The sequence below is a fragment of the Panthera pardus genome, unplaced genomic scaffold (assembly GCF_024362965.1).
Source record: "Panthera pardus isolate Hobbes unplaced genomic scaffold, ASM2436296v1 HiC_scaffold_25, whole genome shotgun sequence".
Lineage (NCBI taxonomy): Eukaryota > Metazoa > Chordata > Mammalia > Carnivora > Felidae > Panthera > Panthera pardus.
In genome coordinates, this window is record NW_026526821.1 from 91,006,994 (window position 1) to 91,022,028 (window position 15,035).

Below are 15,035 nucleotides of genomic sequence, written 5' to 3' on the forward strand. Positions count from 1 at the left end.
AGATAACAAAAAGACTGTGTCTTCTGCCCCACTCGCTTTCTGTCTCTTGCTAGCTCACTCTCGGGGAAGCTGCCATCAGATTATGCCCTATGGAAAGGCCCTTGTGGTAGGCAACTGATGTCTCCAGCCAACAGCCAGCAAGACCTGCCACCAGACACGTGAGAGAGCTTGAAAGTGGATCTCGTCTTAGGTGAGCTTTGAGATGACTGTGGCCCCAGCCCACAACTTGATCGCAGCCTGAAGAGAGACCCTGCGTCAGAATCACCCAGCTCAGCCACCCCTGGATTCCTGACCCACAGAACTGTGACACAATAAATGTTTGTTGTTGTAAGCTGCTAATTTTGGAGTAATTTCTCACCCAGAAATAGATAGCTAATAAAGGGTGTGTGTGTGTGTGTGTGTGTGTGTGTGTGTGTGTGTGATTTTGAGGTAATATCAAGGTATTTTATCCAGGCAGAAAATGCCACAAGACTTCATATGTAATATGCTTGCTTTGGAGGATTTTTCATGGCCCTGGGTCTGCCCTCTGCCTTGGAAGACCAGAAATAGATTCGTCAGCTCAGCATAACAGATTCATCTTTAGTCAGACTCACATGAACTAGATCTATGAGACTTCTATGACAACACCGAAGGCTAGTTATTAAATTATAATGAGACAAAAAATCATGCTGGCCAGCATACCAGAATACTTACATCTCTATGACAAGCACTTTCTCTCTCTGAAGGCATAATTTCATATCAGATAAGAATGAGAGACTTGCTTGATAAACATAGAATCAGAACAAAGGTAGTTAAGCATAGGTTTGCAATGTTTCATGGCAATAGTCTAAGGGATCACCTCATACTAGGAATAATTTCATCAGTGGAGCCAAACAACTCCACAAATGTTGGTTACAGCCCCATGAGTCTATCTTTACCCCAAGATGAACCCCATCAATGGACCTGGAATTTCCCCAAATCGCTTGGTGAAAGCTCCTTCCTTTTGTGGGCAGTGACTGGCCAACATCTTGTGTTATGACTCTGGTTTTCTAGGCAACCATGATGACCAACCCCTCTTTGGATGAAAAGATTTTTTTCTTTGGGTGAGTTAATACATGGATTAGCTTATAGTCTCTTCTTGTTGGTCTAGGAGCTGTTTTGCATCTTTAAAGTAAGTTTAACGCTAATTAAGAACGTATTGTGATCCAGACATCTACCTAAGAACTTTATTTATGGATTATCTGAATTAACTCCATATAGCAACCAGGTGAGGTAGGTATACTTATATCCTAGTACCAAGAAGGAAATGAGGGCAGAGAGAAGATGCTTAAAGTCTCACAGCTAATACATGTCGGAACCTTGTTTTGCCTGAATTTGCTTTCCTAACCGCCTTTTCCTATCTCCCCTGCCTCTACACTGATGGTTCTCATACTTGAAGAATCATCAGGCTCACGTGGAAGATTCCTTAAAGCACAGATTGCTGGGCTCCACCCCCAGAGTTTACCACTCAGTAGGTTTAGGGTGGGGCTTGAGAGTCTGCATTTTTAACCTGTTCCCAGGTGATGCTGCTGCTGCTGATCCAAGGACCACACGTTGAAAACTTGTTTTGTGTTTGGTTTGCTTTGGTTAGCAAGATCTCTCTTTTGGAGTAGTTCCCTGCCTCCTATTCATTTCTAAGGTGCACCTACACTGATCTTTCTAATTTTATTTGGAAATATTTATTGAGTATCAGGCACTGTGCTAGGCACAGAGGATGAAATAAGGAGCAATAACTTGAAGTGGGGCATTTTCCTGGAGCACTTTCTTTCCTTGGCTGCACACCATGTAATGTTGTTCATGCTCTCCTTTCTGTGAGTGTAAAATATAGAAGTAATATATCTAAAGTTCTATAAGCAGCCCACAAAATAGTTAAAGTATCTCTGTGCTCTTCGATTTTGCTCTTTGTAGTTGTTTGGTGGAAAAATTAAAACTACAGCTTGTTCTTTACGATAATGTCAGAGTGAACTGAATGGATTTGAGGTAAGCAGGAATATGGGAGAAGATAAGATTCTTCAAGCTCATTCTTCTCGTTTTGTAAGGCTCTACAAAATAATTTTTTCATCCTCAGAAGGGTGGGACATCAGGAATGACTGAGAAATGTTCACAAAGTCCTGCCCTCTTCCTGTAAAAGTCTGTCTGTCATTTCTCTGCCCCTATCCAGAGGCCCTGTCCCAGCAAGAGTGATGATCAAGCTGTCTGGGGCTTAGTTGGCCCAGAAAATTTGTCACCAGTACCAGTCACAATTATGTTTGTCTCTCCTCCCTTCTTCCTCTTCTCTTAAATGTTTGAAGTCTCCTTTTTGGGTGGGTAGAAAAAGTCTAAAATTTATCTAATCTGAAACTTTGGTTGTGTAATTCCTTGTTATTATAGAACAAATTCCATTCTAATCAAGGACGTTGGAATTAAATTAGAAAACCTTGTCTCTCCTCATGACATTTTGAATTCTGTCCTCAAAACATGGCCTTCTTTCTCAGGCTGATGTAATAGTTCATGTGTCTTTAAGATGGCAAAATAGAGTCATGGGGGGCAGGCTGTAGTGTTTTTTTTTTTTTAATTTTTTAAATTTAATTTAATTTAATTTTTTTTGGAGGAGGTTGTTTTCTTTTTGGGCATTTGATTTTAATCCCAGGGTCAACAAAAAACTATGGAAGACTTTAAACTGGGGCAAGGCAATGGATGAGGTATGTATGTCTGAGCCACCTTTTGGGTTGCTATGTGGAGAAGAACTGGAGGGACCTGGAGGCAGGAAGACCAATGAGAAGGCAGGTACAGTGGTTTGCAGTGATCCTGAGGAGGCAGGATGGTGATCTGGGTTAGTGATAATGGGTGACAGGATGAGAAAGTATAAGGATTCTTGAGATAATTTATGGTACTACATATAGTTTAAGGAACTTTACCTGAGAGACAGGGAGACACCAAGATATTTGGCATTAAGCAACAGATTGTATGTTGAAGCCATCACTTGAGATAGCCAACACTGGGGAGGGGGTTTGGAAGTAAATGTAATGCATTCAACATGAACATGGTGAGTCTGAGATGGTTTGGGACATTAATTCAACTGGAATGACCAATAAGCAATTAATAATCACATTACTCTGAGTGTGAAATCCTTCCAGTGGCTCACCATTGTCAAGGGTACAAATTCCAAATTTCTCAGCAAGACTTATAACCTAACCCTTTTGAGTTTCATTTCTGCCACCTATCCCAGCCACATTGCCCAGCCCAAAGTCAATTTTAGCATGCTCTCTGGAGTCTCAGGGACCCTGTGCCAACTGCATCAGGAACTATTTTCTTTTCTTTTTCTTGCATTCAACAAAGAGTGAGGGCCAGATAACTGGTAGGTGCTGGGATAAAATGGTGAGCAAAACATGACCTCGCCCATGCACTTTCTGCGCTAGACAATAATTACAATAATCCAATAATTACACAAGTAATTCTAAATTAAATTAAATTAAAAATAGAATTGCAAACGATATCAGAGGTGCTAATGGAAAGTACCTAGTAAGGATAAGAGCCTATACCAGGGTTTTGATGTAGCGAAGCCTGAGAAAGTGAAGACAGAATTGATTCACAGAGGGAGGAAAGTGTTCCTATGGAGGGGTAAAACTTGGCACACTGTGGGGGAACTAGAGAAATATACACTTTCTCTAAAATACTTAGGCCAGGGTTGAGGGTTATTGGGGGGAGGGGAGATGAAAAGGAACAGAGGAAAAACCAAACCAAAACAAAAAAGCTCTTGGCTAATTTGTCCCATAGCAGCCGCCGTCCTATCTCAAGTAGTCCCGACCTCGTCGCACTGATTATTGGGAGTTGTAGTCTTGACCTTAGCGAGCAGTCATGGCGGCCTCCGTTGCAGGGGCCTGCGGGGCCGCAAGGGACCTGTCTCGAAGTTTTCGAGCCGCCAGGGCGCTGCTTCCTGCGCTAGCCTCCGTCACCTGGCGTAAGTGGAGCGGGGCTTGCACACCGGAGGGAAGAGGGAGCTCGGGGCGAAGCTCGAGGGAGGCAAGCCTAGAAGTCAGGAGCAACCTTCGTGGGACCGCGAGTTGGGGAGATTGCAGGGCTCAGCGGGAGTTCTGGGCAAGTTCTGTTGACCTCTGTCGCCCGCTACTGCAGGGGCCCGCGTGGGGCCGGGCCGACAGCAGAGCACCGGACCTTCGGAGCCGGGCGCGTTCAAGCCGCCGCCGAAACCGGTCATTGTGGACAAGCGCGGTCCCCCTCGTCAGGAAAGGAGGTGAGGCCCAGGTCGGCGCGCGGTTCCCGCTTTTTGCGTCTGTGCGCTTGCGAACCTGCCTTTACTTTGGAGATCTCGCCTTTAAAGCAGAGGTGGAACCCCCACTGCACGAGCTTGTGTGCAGGATTCATGAGCTCGTGCGCAAAGCTCAACCACCTCAGGTTTGTCTTCCCCCCTTTTCCCCTTTTCTAGCGTTGAACTTTCTCTGCAGCCTTATTAAATCAGAACTAAAAGCAAGGATTCTCCCTATTTGAAGCTCTTTGCTTCAGCATTCAGCTTGTATCAAGAATTTTCCTCTCAAGTACATAGTATTTTACTTGTTTGAGAAACTGATCATTCCTTGCCTCGATGGAAATGGATTGGCCAGAGCTCACCCTGTTTTCCTTTCCCTACACACGTGTTTTAGTTTCCTGAAAATGCTATACAGTGATAACATTTTCCCGTAATTGGTGTCTTAAATTTGCTTTTAAAAACAGTGTGCTTAAGTGACTTCTGGGTGGCTCAGTCCGTTAAGCGGCGGACTCTTGAGTTCCACCCAGGTTATGATCTAAAGGTTGGTGAGATCCAGCCTAGCATCGGGTTCTGAGCTGATAGCTCAGAGCCTGCTTGGGATTCACTCTCTCCCTGTCTCTGCCTCTCCCCTGCTTGCAGCCATATTCATTCATATTCTCTCTCCCTCTCTCTCTCAAAAATAAATAAACTTAAAAAAAACAACAACAAATAAAACCCAGTGTGTTTAAAAGCCTGGTTCACTTAAATGAATGGTGGCAACTTTGGAGGTATCTGTAAGTTTAGGTAACCTAGTTGTATAACAACCTTATTAAAAAGCCAATTTTAGCAGGAAAAAGTTGGTGTGATTTGGCTATTCCTTGTTGGTTGGATTATCTCCGCATGCCTGTGTGTGTGTGTTTAACATTGCAAATATCCTGTTCTAAGTTGAACATTGAATTTATGGAAGGTAGAGAATCAGAAAACATTTCCTTACACAACTTTTTTTTTTTTTTTTTAAGTTGAGAAAGGAATATCTCTCTTAAATGGCAACACTTATTATAATTCAGTTAAATGGGAATGTAAATTGTATAATTACTTTGGGAAACAGTTGAACAAAATTTAGTAATTTTGAGGTTGTGTATACCTTTCCACCCAGTCGGTACAAAACTTAAAGTAATATGTACAAGGAAATATGTACAGAAATGAATACAAAAGGTATTTATAACAAACAAAAATGTAGAAGTAGCCTCGATATCCATCAGTAGGTGAATAGGCAAATGCATTTATATAATGGAGTATTATATGGCAGTGAAAAATAAATGAACTGGAGCTGACATGGATAAACTTCATGAATATGTGTGGAGAAAAAACAACCTGCAGAAGAATTGATATAGTATGATAGCATTTTTTATATTGCTCAGACATGCAAATGTAAAGTATAAAATGCATATGTACATTTTACATACATACATGCATATGTAAAGTATAAAATGTACAAGGGAAATTCTCCACAGAGAAATCAGACCTATGGCTTTCCCAATAGCCATACAAGCTGACATTACATACCTCCTGATGTGATAGGATAAGATGATCACCTCTATAATATTTTTACCCAAAATGTTTAACCTTGGTCTAGGCATGTGGAAACAATAAACATTTCCAGAATCCAGGGATGGTGTATAAGACAGTAGGTTTTTTGACTCTTCAGAAAAGTCAGTGTTATAAAAATACAAAGACGGGGAATAGTAGCAGTTTAAGAAACTAAAGCGAGTAATACCCAGATATAATGTGTGAAGCTTGATGGTAGCTTGGATTGGGCAACAAAAGGCCTTTTCCAGGACAATTAGATACTGTTAGTTCAGATATGTTTAAATACAAACTACATATTAGATTTTGTTGTTGAATTATTGCAAAAGTTCTTAGGTGTCATAAAGGTATTGTGATAAATGTAGCAGAAAGTCCCTATTCTTAGAAGCTTTCTAAAGTATTCTGAGATGAAATACCTTGCTATTTGACATTTCAAATAGTTCAGGAAAAAAATTATATGTATATATAAAGCAAATATGTCAAAATGTTGGCAGTTGATGAAACGAGATGGTGTGTATATGGGTATTCATTGTATTACTATTTCAACTTTTTGGTGGGCTTAAAAAGTTTCAAAGTAGGAAATGAGTGTTGGGGATCATCATCAAAAAGACATGACTGCTGATTGACCCATGGGCTGAACCCCGGCTCCTCACCCCTTCCCTTGTCCTTGGAATGTGGGTTCTGCTTGCCTTTTCTGCTCCTAGAGGCTGCTCCAAAGACATAGCCTCGAGATGATGGTGTGGTATTGAAAATACCTACATAGTGTATGTGACTGAGACCACTTAGGGCCTCTTTGTAAATTTTTTTTTAATTATTTCATTTTATTTTTTTAAATTTACATCCAAATTAGCATATAGCGCAACAATGATTTCAGGAGTAGATTCCTTAATTTCCCTTACCCATTTAGCCCATCCCCCCTCCCACAACCCCTCCAGTAACCCTCTGTTTGTTCTCCATATTTAAGAGTCTCTTAGTTTTGTCCCCCTCCCTGTTTTTATATTATTTTTGCTTCCCTTCCCTTATGTTCATGTGTTTTCTATCCTAAAGTCCTCGTATGAGTGAAGTCATGATATTTGTCTTTCTCTGACTGATTTCGCTTAGCATAATACCCTCTAGTTCATTCCACATAGTTGCAAATGGTAAGATTTCATTCTTTTTGATGCAGGGTAATACTCCATTGTGTGTGTGTGTGTGTGTATATATATATATATATATATATATATATATATATATATATACACCACATCTTCTTTATCCATTTATCAATCGATGGACATTTGGGCTATTATTGACAGTGCTGTTATAAACATGGGGGTGCATGTGTCCCTTCGAAACAGCACACCTGTATCCCGTGAATAAATGCCTGGTAGTGCAATTGCTGGGTCGTAGGGTGGTTCTATTTTTAACTATTTGAAGGAACCTCCATACTGTTTTCCAGAGTAGTTGCACCAGTTTGCATTCCCGCCAGCAGTGCAAAAGAGATCCTCTTTCTCCGCATTGTCACCAACATCTGTTGTTGCCTGAGTTGTTAATGTTAGCCAAATTTGTATTTCCCTGATGATGAGTGAGGTTGAGCATTTTTTCATGTGTTTCTTGGCCATCTGGATGTCTTCTTTGGAGAACTGTCTCTTCATGTCTTTTGCCCATTTCTTTACTGGATTATTTGTTTTTTGGGTGTTGAGTTTGATAAGTTCTTTACAGATTTTGGATACTAACCCTTTATCTTATATGTCGTTTGCAAATATCTTCTCCCATTCTGTCAGTTGCCTTTTAGTTTTGTTGATTGTTTCCTTCACTGTGCAGAAGCTTTTTATTTTGATGAGGTCCCAATAGTTCATTTTTGCTTTTGTTTCCCTTGCCTCCAGAGACATGTTAAGAAGTTGCTGCAGGAGAGGTCAAAGAGGTTTTTGTCTGCTTTCTCCTCTAGGATTTTGATGGCTTCCTTTCTTACATTTAGGTCTTTCATCCATTTTGAGTTTATTTTTGTGTATGATGTAAGAAAGTGGTCCAGGTTCATTCTTCTGCATGTCGCTGTCCAGTTTTCCCAGCACCATTTGCTGAAGAGACTGTCTTTATTCTGTTGGATATTCTTTCCTGGTTTGTCAAAGATTAGGTGGCCATACGTTTGTGGGTCCATTTCTGGGTTCTCTATTCTGTTCCATTGATCTGAGTGTCTGTTTTTGTGCCACTCTTTGTAAATTTTTAAGATTTGGTGTCTTGCTGCCACCCAGGACAAGCCTGTATGTGAATTCCCTTTGCTGTTACTAAAACTGTAACCTACCCACCCTGAGTGTCCTGCCTCTTTCTTCAGTATCTCCTTGTCCTTAGAGTATGGGGCCCAGTTTCAGAGTATACCTGGGAAGCTCCTGAGAAAGGGGTGAACCAGCAAAAGGAAGAAACTTCATGGGAAGAATCATCACCAAATTTAATGAATTACCCCATAGTAATTAACTGTGGGGGAGGGAAGGGTGCACTGGGGCTTCAACTGTATTGATCATTTATTTCTTAGGATGGGTGATAGGGACATGATTTTTCACTGTAATGTCATTTATGCTTTTAAAGAGGTTAGCTTAGGGGTACCTGGGTGGCTCAGTCAGTTAAATGTCTGACTGTTGATCTCAGCTCAGGGTGAGTAGTTCTCAGGGTCGTGAGTTCAAACCCTGCCTTGGGCTGTGTGATTGTTGTGAAGCCTATTTAAAAAGAGAGAAAAGAAGGAAAGGAAGGAGAAAGGAAGGAAGAAGTTAGAGAAGTTAAAGAGGAGAAGAGGGAGATTATTTTTAAGGTCATAGTTAATGATTTATATTTGTATTTTTCCAGACTAAATTTATTCAAAAAAAAATTTTGTTTTAGTGTTTATTTTTGAAGGAGAGAAAGATAGAGCATGAATGGGGGAGGAGCAGAGAGAGAGGGAAACACAGAAGCAGGCTCCAGGCTCTGAGCTGTCAGCACAGAGCCCGACGCGGGGCTCCAACTCACAAACCGAGATCACGACCTGAGCCGAAGTTGGACACTCAACCGACTGAGCCACCCAAGTGCCCATCCAGTGTAATTTATTTTAACACGCACAACTCGATGTGAGGCTTGTGGTTTATGGCCATAGGCTTTGTTGTCTGACAGACATGCCTGTGTTTAAATCTTGACTTGATTAGTTTGTAGCTAATATAACAGTACGTTAGTTTACCTTCTGCAAGCTTCATTTTCATCTGTGAAAGGAGATGATGACAGCATGCTCGCCTAATTGTTGTGAGGATTAATTTATGCTCTCAGTGTGTCGTAAACCTTTAACAGGATGTGAGGTGAGTACTCAGGAATTGTTAGCTATTTTCTTGAGCATCGACAACAGTTTTAGAAATAAATAATCAACTTTTCTTAGGAAGAAAGAATAAAACACGTCAACATCATAATCTTTAATTTTTAAGTTTGCCTTTAATTTTTTTTTAATTTATATTCTTCACAGGTTCTTGAGTCCTGAATTTATTCCTCCAAGGGGAAGAACAAATCCTCTGAAATTTCAGATGGAAAGAAAAGATATGTTAGAGAGGAGAAAAATACTCCACATTCCAGAGTTCTACGTTGGTCAGTAAGAGCTGCACACTTTCAGTATTGGTGGTGGGCGGGCTTAGTTTTTTTCACATAGGGAAGAGTGTTTTTCACAGATCTGGGTTTTGCCCAGATGAGATACTTATTCCTAATATATTAAAATATTTAGGAAGTTAGGAGGTTACCTAGAAATGCTGTTTGTGTGTTTCTGCAAGTCTTGTAAAAGTTCACTTCTCTTTTGAATTCGTAGGAAGCATACTTCGTGTTACGACAGCTGACCCATATGCCAGCGGAAAAACCAGCCGGTTTCTAGGGATCTGTATCCAGAGATCAGGAGCAGGCCTTGGAGCTACTTTTATCCTTAGGAATACTATTGAAGGACAAGGTAGCTTCCATTTCATTAGTTTAATTTTCTGGAAAATGGTATCTCAGGTTCTATTTTGTGTTCTGCATGCCGGGAGAAAACGTCTGGAACTTGAAAGTGAAAGGGATTCCGAGGCCTGACCTGGGCCCGTGGCCTAAGAATGGGATGAGACTGGAGGCTGCTGAGTAAGCAGTCAGTGCTGTGCTTTCCCTTGAGGGCTTCTTTCATCACAGGACGACCACTGTCAGATTTTCCGACCTTTGCCAGCATCACAGAAGGAGACAAGTGACTATTAACAGTGTGGGGAACATTCAGTGTAGGGGGCAATAACCCATGAGAACATTAAGACAAACATAATGATGTCTGTATGAGTCACTTTTCCCTAAAATGAATGCCCCCATTTTGCTTTATATTATGATAGTCACCACAATAATCGTTGTTTGATAAGAATTAGAGGAATTTTTAAAAAGGCAAAACTTGTTTGTTATGCCTAATAAATAAGACAGAGACCCAAGTGGCAAAATTCTAGAAACATTATGAATCGACATGGCAGAACAGTAAAATTTTCTTTTTTTCTTTTTTTTAAAAATGTGTATTTATTTTTGAGAGAGAGAGAGAGCAAGTACCTGAACAGGGGAGAGGCAGAGAGATTGGGGGACAGAGGATCTGAAGCGGGCTGTGTGCTGATAACAGAGAGCCCGATGTGGGACTCATCTTGTAATGACCTGTGGTGCTGTGCATGTCGGAGCTTAGCAGGGCTTACAAGTTGCAGAAATGTGTGCCTTCGATCAGATCATGTGTTTGGAGAAGGCTTGCAATAGAAAACCATGATCATAGGTGTGTGAGATGGACCTTGGTTTGATATTCTTTCTTTTTAAAATTTTTTTTTTTTAACGTTTATTTATTTTTGAGACAGAGAGAGACAGAGCATGAACAGGGGAGGGGCAGAGAGAGAGGGAGACACAGAATCTGAAACAGGCTCCAGGCTCTGAGCAGTCAGCACAGAGCCCCACGCGGGGCTCGAACTCACAGACCGCGAGATCATGACCTGAGCTGAAGTCGGCCACTTAACCAACCGAGCCACCCAGGCGCCCCTGATATTCTTTCTTAAAACTGAGATATAATAGTTTCTGCCTTAGTGTTGTGGTCCGTTGTGGGTGATATTCTACATGAAGTACTGAACACTGAATACTCCAAAAATGTTCACTCCCTGTTGCCCTCCTCTAAGGTACTTTTGACTGTTACAACCTGTCTCAACCTTCCCCATCGATACTCCTTTCTTTGGTGTTTTTCCTAGTCCACTGGCTTTAAATACCATCCATATGATGAGAATTTCCAAATTAAAAAGAAGAATTTTTTTTTTTAATGTTTATTTTTGAGAGAGAGAGACAGAGCATGAGCAGGGGAGGGGCAGAGAACGGGAGACACAGATCCGAAGCAGGCTCCAGGCTCTGCACTGTCAGCACACAGCTTGACGTGGGGCTTGAACCCACGAGCGTGAGATCATGACCTGAGCTGAAGTCAGACACTTAACCGACTGAGCCACCCAGGCGCCCCGAGAACTCCCAAATTTAGATCTCAAGGACTGACCCTGTCCAGGTTCCGGATTTGTACATACAACTACCTCTTTGACATTTCCGGGTGGATATCTTTTAAGCATACGACAAGCTCAGAATAAGATTGTTTTCCTCACAGTGTGTTCCTCTTGGTTTTTTCTATGTCCATAAGTGGCACCACTGCGTACGTACTTACTTAATCAAAAATTCAGGAGCTATTTTTAATTATTCTCTTCATATATCCAGTCAGTCAAGTTTTCTTGGCTTAATCTCCAAAAAATATATTCCAGTTTTGATTGGTTCTCCGTCTCCATGGCCACCACTCGTGTCCATGCCACCCTGCCTCCTTCCTGCCTGCAGCTATGCTGTGTCCCTGGTTAACTTTCCTGGCCCACTGACTTACTGTGCTCCAGCCAAAAAGACCTTTTTCTGTTTTGTTTTGATTTTCCCCCCAATATAGCAAGTTTGTTAAGACCCCAGGGCCTTTGCATTTGCTGTTCTTTCTGCCTTGAGCACTCTTGGCTATTTGTAGTGTCAGTCTAAATTGTGTTTTTAGAGAGGCTTTCCCTGGCTATACTATTCATATACTATTTATTCCCCAGCCATTCTGTTTATATTTACTATATGAAATTACCTTAAATTATGAATTGTAAATGAAATTTTGGTGTGTCTATTTATTGTCATCCACTAGAATATAAGCTCTATGAGAGGAGAAGGATTTGATCTATTTTGAGTTCACTATAGGCACAGTCCCTAGATCCGTACTTGGAACAGAATAGGTATATAGGAAATAATGGATTAAATCCTGGTATTAAATAGTGGATGTTAATGTTGTTCATACATATTTGTATTTCTCTTGGGATTATTTCAGGAAACCTCAGAATATACTCTTTCCCTTAAGCGTTTGGTGCTAACAGAGGATGTATCTTAAACTATTACTTGTAGCATCTTGAACCAGCAATGCTGTTCCTAGCTTGCTTCATATGGAGAGCCCCAGTATGTTTTTTTTTTTAATGTTTTATTATTTATTTTTGAGAGAGAGAGTGTGAGTGGAGGGGAGGCAGAGAGAGAGGGAGACACAGAATCTGAAGCAGGCTCTAGGCTCTGAGCTGTCAGCACAGGGCCCCGACACAGGGCTCAAACCCATGAACTGTGAGATGATGACCTGAGCCGAAGTCAGACGCTTAACCAACTTAAGCCACCCAGGTGCCCTGAGCCCCAGCGTGTTTTAAAACCTAGGCCATCCTGGGGTGCCTGGGTGGCTCAGTCGTTTGAGTGTCCGACTCATGATTTTGGCTCAGGTCATGATCCCAGGGTCATGGGACTGAGCCCTGCATTGGGCTTTGCACTGAGTGTGGAGCCTGCTTAAGATTCTCCCTCTGCCTCTCTCCCTCACTTGTGCACTTTCTCTCTCTCTAATATAAAAAAAAATTTTAAAAGGAACTGATCTGGATTAAAAAATAAATAAATAAAACTTAGGCCATCCTTAGGAGGGACTTCTAAACCAAAGTTAGAACTTAAAAATGTATTAACTCTTTGCATCATTACTCCTGTTGCCCTTAATGTAGGAGATCAAGTTTTATAAGTAGTTGGGAAACAAACAAAAATGTGACAGTGAAGAATTTACTCAAATTTTCTCCAGGTTAATAGTGTCAGAAGTGAAGAGTGTGGGGATGGGCTAAATGGGTAAGAGGCATTAAGGAAGACACTTGTTGGGGTGAGCACTGGGTGTTACACATAGGGGATGAGTCACTGGAATCTACTTCTGAAATCATTATTGCACTATATGCTAACTAACTTGGATGTATATTTAAAAACTAAAAAGAAAAGGAGATGAAGAAAACATTCTCAGGATCTAATCCCTCTTCTGATACTAGACCCTAAACAATTTTAACACTGTTATCATGGTCTCTTAAGATCTTTTTGGGCCAGACCAATAAATAAAAAAGGATTTGAAAAAAAAAAAATAGTACCAGAAGTGAAGAGATGTGTGACTGTATTTATAGAAGACATTTTTCTTTAGACTATCATTCTAACTCAGATTTTTTTCACTTTTTAATCTACATGGACTTTATTTCTTTTTCTTTCGGTAATCTTTATCTTAAAAATTACAAATTTATGTCACATTTCCTATGTGCAAAACCCTGTGCTAGTTCCATTATAAAATAGTTTTTACTGTTGTATAAGGCATAGTATACAGGTGTCTGGGTTCAGATTGTAAGAATATGTTTTCTCTGTTTAGGTGTTGAGATTTGCTTTGAACTTTATAATCCTCGAATCCAAGAGATCCAAGTGGTCAAATTAGAGAAACGGCTGGACGATAGTTTGCTATACTTACGAGATGCCCTTCCTGAATATAGCACTTTTGATATGAATATGAAGCCAGTCGTACAAGAAACTAGCCACGATGTTCCTGTTAATCAGGTATGAATTGTATTTGTAGAACTGAAAGTTCTATATAGAGTAAGAAAGAGTCACCTTAATGAAAACTTTTAGAAGAATTTTGCTTGCTAGTAAACAAAATTCTTTCTTTCTTTTCTTTTTTTTTTTTTTTAATATCATCTGTAGCTGAAAGTAAAAATGAAGCCTAAGCCCTGGTCCAAACGCTGGGAACGTCCAAAATTTAATATTAAAGGAATCAGATTTGATCTTTGTTTGACTGAAGAGCAAATGAAAGAAGCTCAGAAGTGGAGTCAGCCGTGGCTTGAGTTTGATATGATGAGGGAATATGACACTTCAAAAATTGAAGCTGCAATATGGGATGAAATTCAAGCATCGAGAAAATCCTGATTCTGAGACTCAGTTTGGTTATTTGCAGAGGATGTGCTGACTCCCAGAGGATTTACTTAAAGACCAATTTAATTTTATATATAAGGACATAGTCATCAAATCAATTAAACATTCATTAGTTTATGAGTACTGTTGCAAAAAAATAAAATTAGCATGTCAGTTTATTACTTCAGAGTCAAATCATTACCAAAATTCTTTTCATTGAGCCTGGAATCTGAACACGGAAGTGATGGGATTTCTTTCAGTTTGTGGAATAAATTATAAAAAGTGTATGATATAAAGAGTAATAATAGAGTGAGTATTGATGTACCCACCTCAGGGTTAAGAGGTGAAACATGTAGTAAGATCCAGGAAGGTTAAGAAATAGAACATTTACTAGGGTTTGAGAAGCTTCTTATGTGTCTGCAATTGCATCCTTCTCCCCTCCCAGATACAAGCACTATCCTGACTTTGTGTTAATCATTCCCTTGTGTCTCGTTTGATTTATTGTATACATATACATTCTAAAACAACATAGGTAGTTTTGGAAAACCTGTTGGCAGATAAAAAAGGACAAAATTATCATTATTACATGAAGGCTTCATGGAGAAGGTAACAGTCTTTTGCTCATAGTCTGGCTGCATTTTCTCTGTTTGCAAAAGTCACTTTGAGGTAGTTCGTGGCCAAGGTCATGAGTGTTAAGCAGTGACCTGCTTAACAAGAAGGCTCACCACAGGGCATCTGACAATTGATGTCTGGCAGAAATGGGGTTGGAGGGAGTAGACTTCTATATTTGCTGGTTTTCAGCTCATGAAGAATCAAGCTCCGGCTCACAGGATAGGTCAGAACTATGCTTCTGTAGGACAATGTGTGTGTCCTTGCTGATCCATGTAGCTGAGAGTGGAATGGAAATCTGGCATATGATGGCATATGGTATTGAGGGCAACCCTCAACCTGTTTTGAATTATGCTGCTCAGAT

General features: G+C 40.5%; 1 protein-coding gene across 1 annotated transcript; it reads left to right on the forward strand.

Moving 5' to 3' along the window:
- Positions 1 to 3,824: 3,824 nt before the first annotated feature.
- Positions 3,825 to 14,244, forward strand: MRPL19 (mitochondrial ribosomal protein L19). Its single transcript, XM_019442978.2, has 6 exons — positions 3,825 to 3,958; positions 4,132 to 4,249; positions 9,285 to 9,403; positions 9,618 to 9,752; positions 13,530 to 13,711; positions 13,856 to 14,244. Exons 1-6 carry the CDS (start codon positions 3,856 to 3,858, stop codon positions 14,075 to 14,077), a joined length of 879 nt encoding a protein of 292 aa, XP_019298523.1. The 5' UTR covers positions 3,825 to 3,855; the 3' UTR covers positions 14,078 to 14,244.
- The last annotated feature ends 791 nt before the right edge of the window (positions 14,245 to 15,035 follow it).

Bases quoted from the DNA above. Each gene is read 5' to 3' on its own strand.
- MRPL19 (XM_019442978.2), top strand. From the start codon at position 3,856: ATGGCGGCCTCCGTTGCAGGGGCCTGCGGGGCCGCAAGGGACCTGTCT. The intron at 3,959-4,131 runs GTAAGTGGAGCG...CCGCTACTGCAG, and splicing joins GCTAGCCTCCGTCACCTGGC to GGGCCCGCGTGGGGCCGGGC. The intron at 13,712-13,855 runs GTATGAATTGTA...TATCATCTGTAG, and splicing joins ACGATGTTCCTGTTAATCAG to CTGAAAGTAAAAATGAAGCC.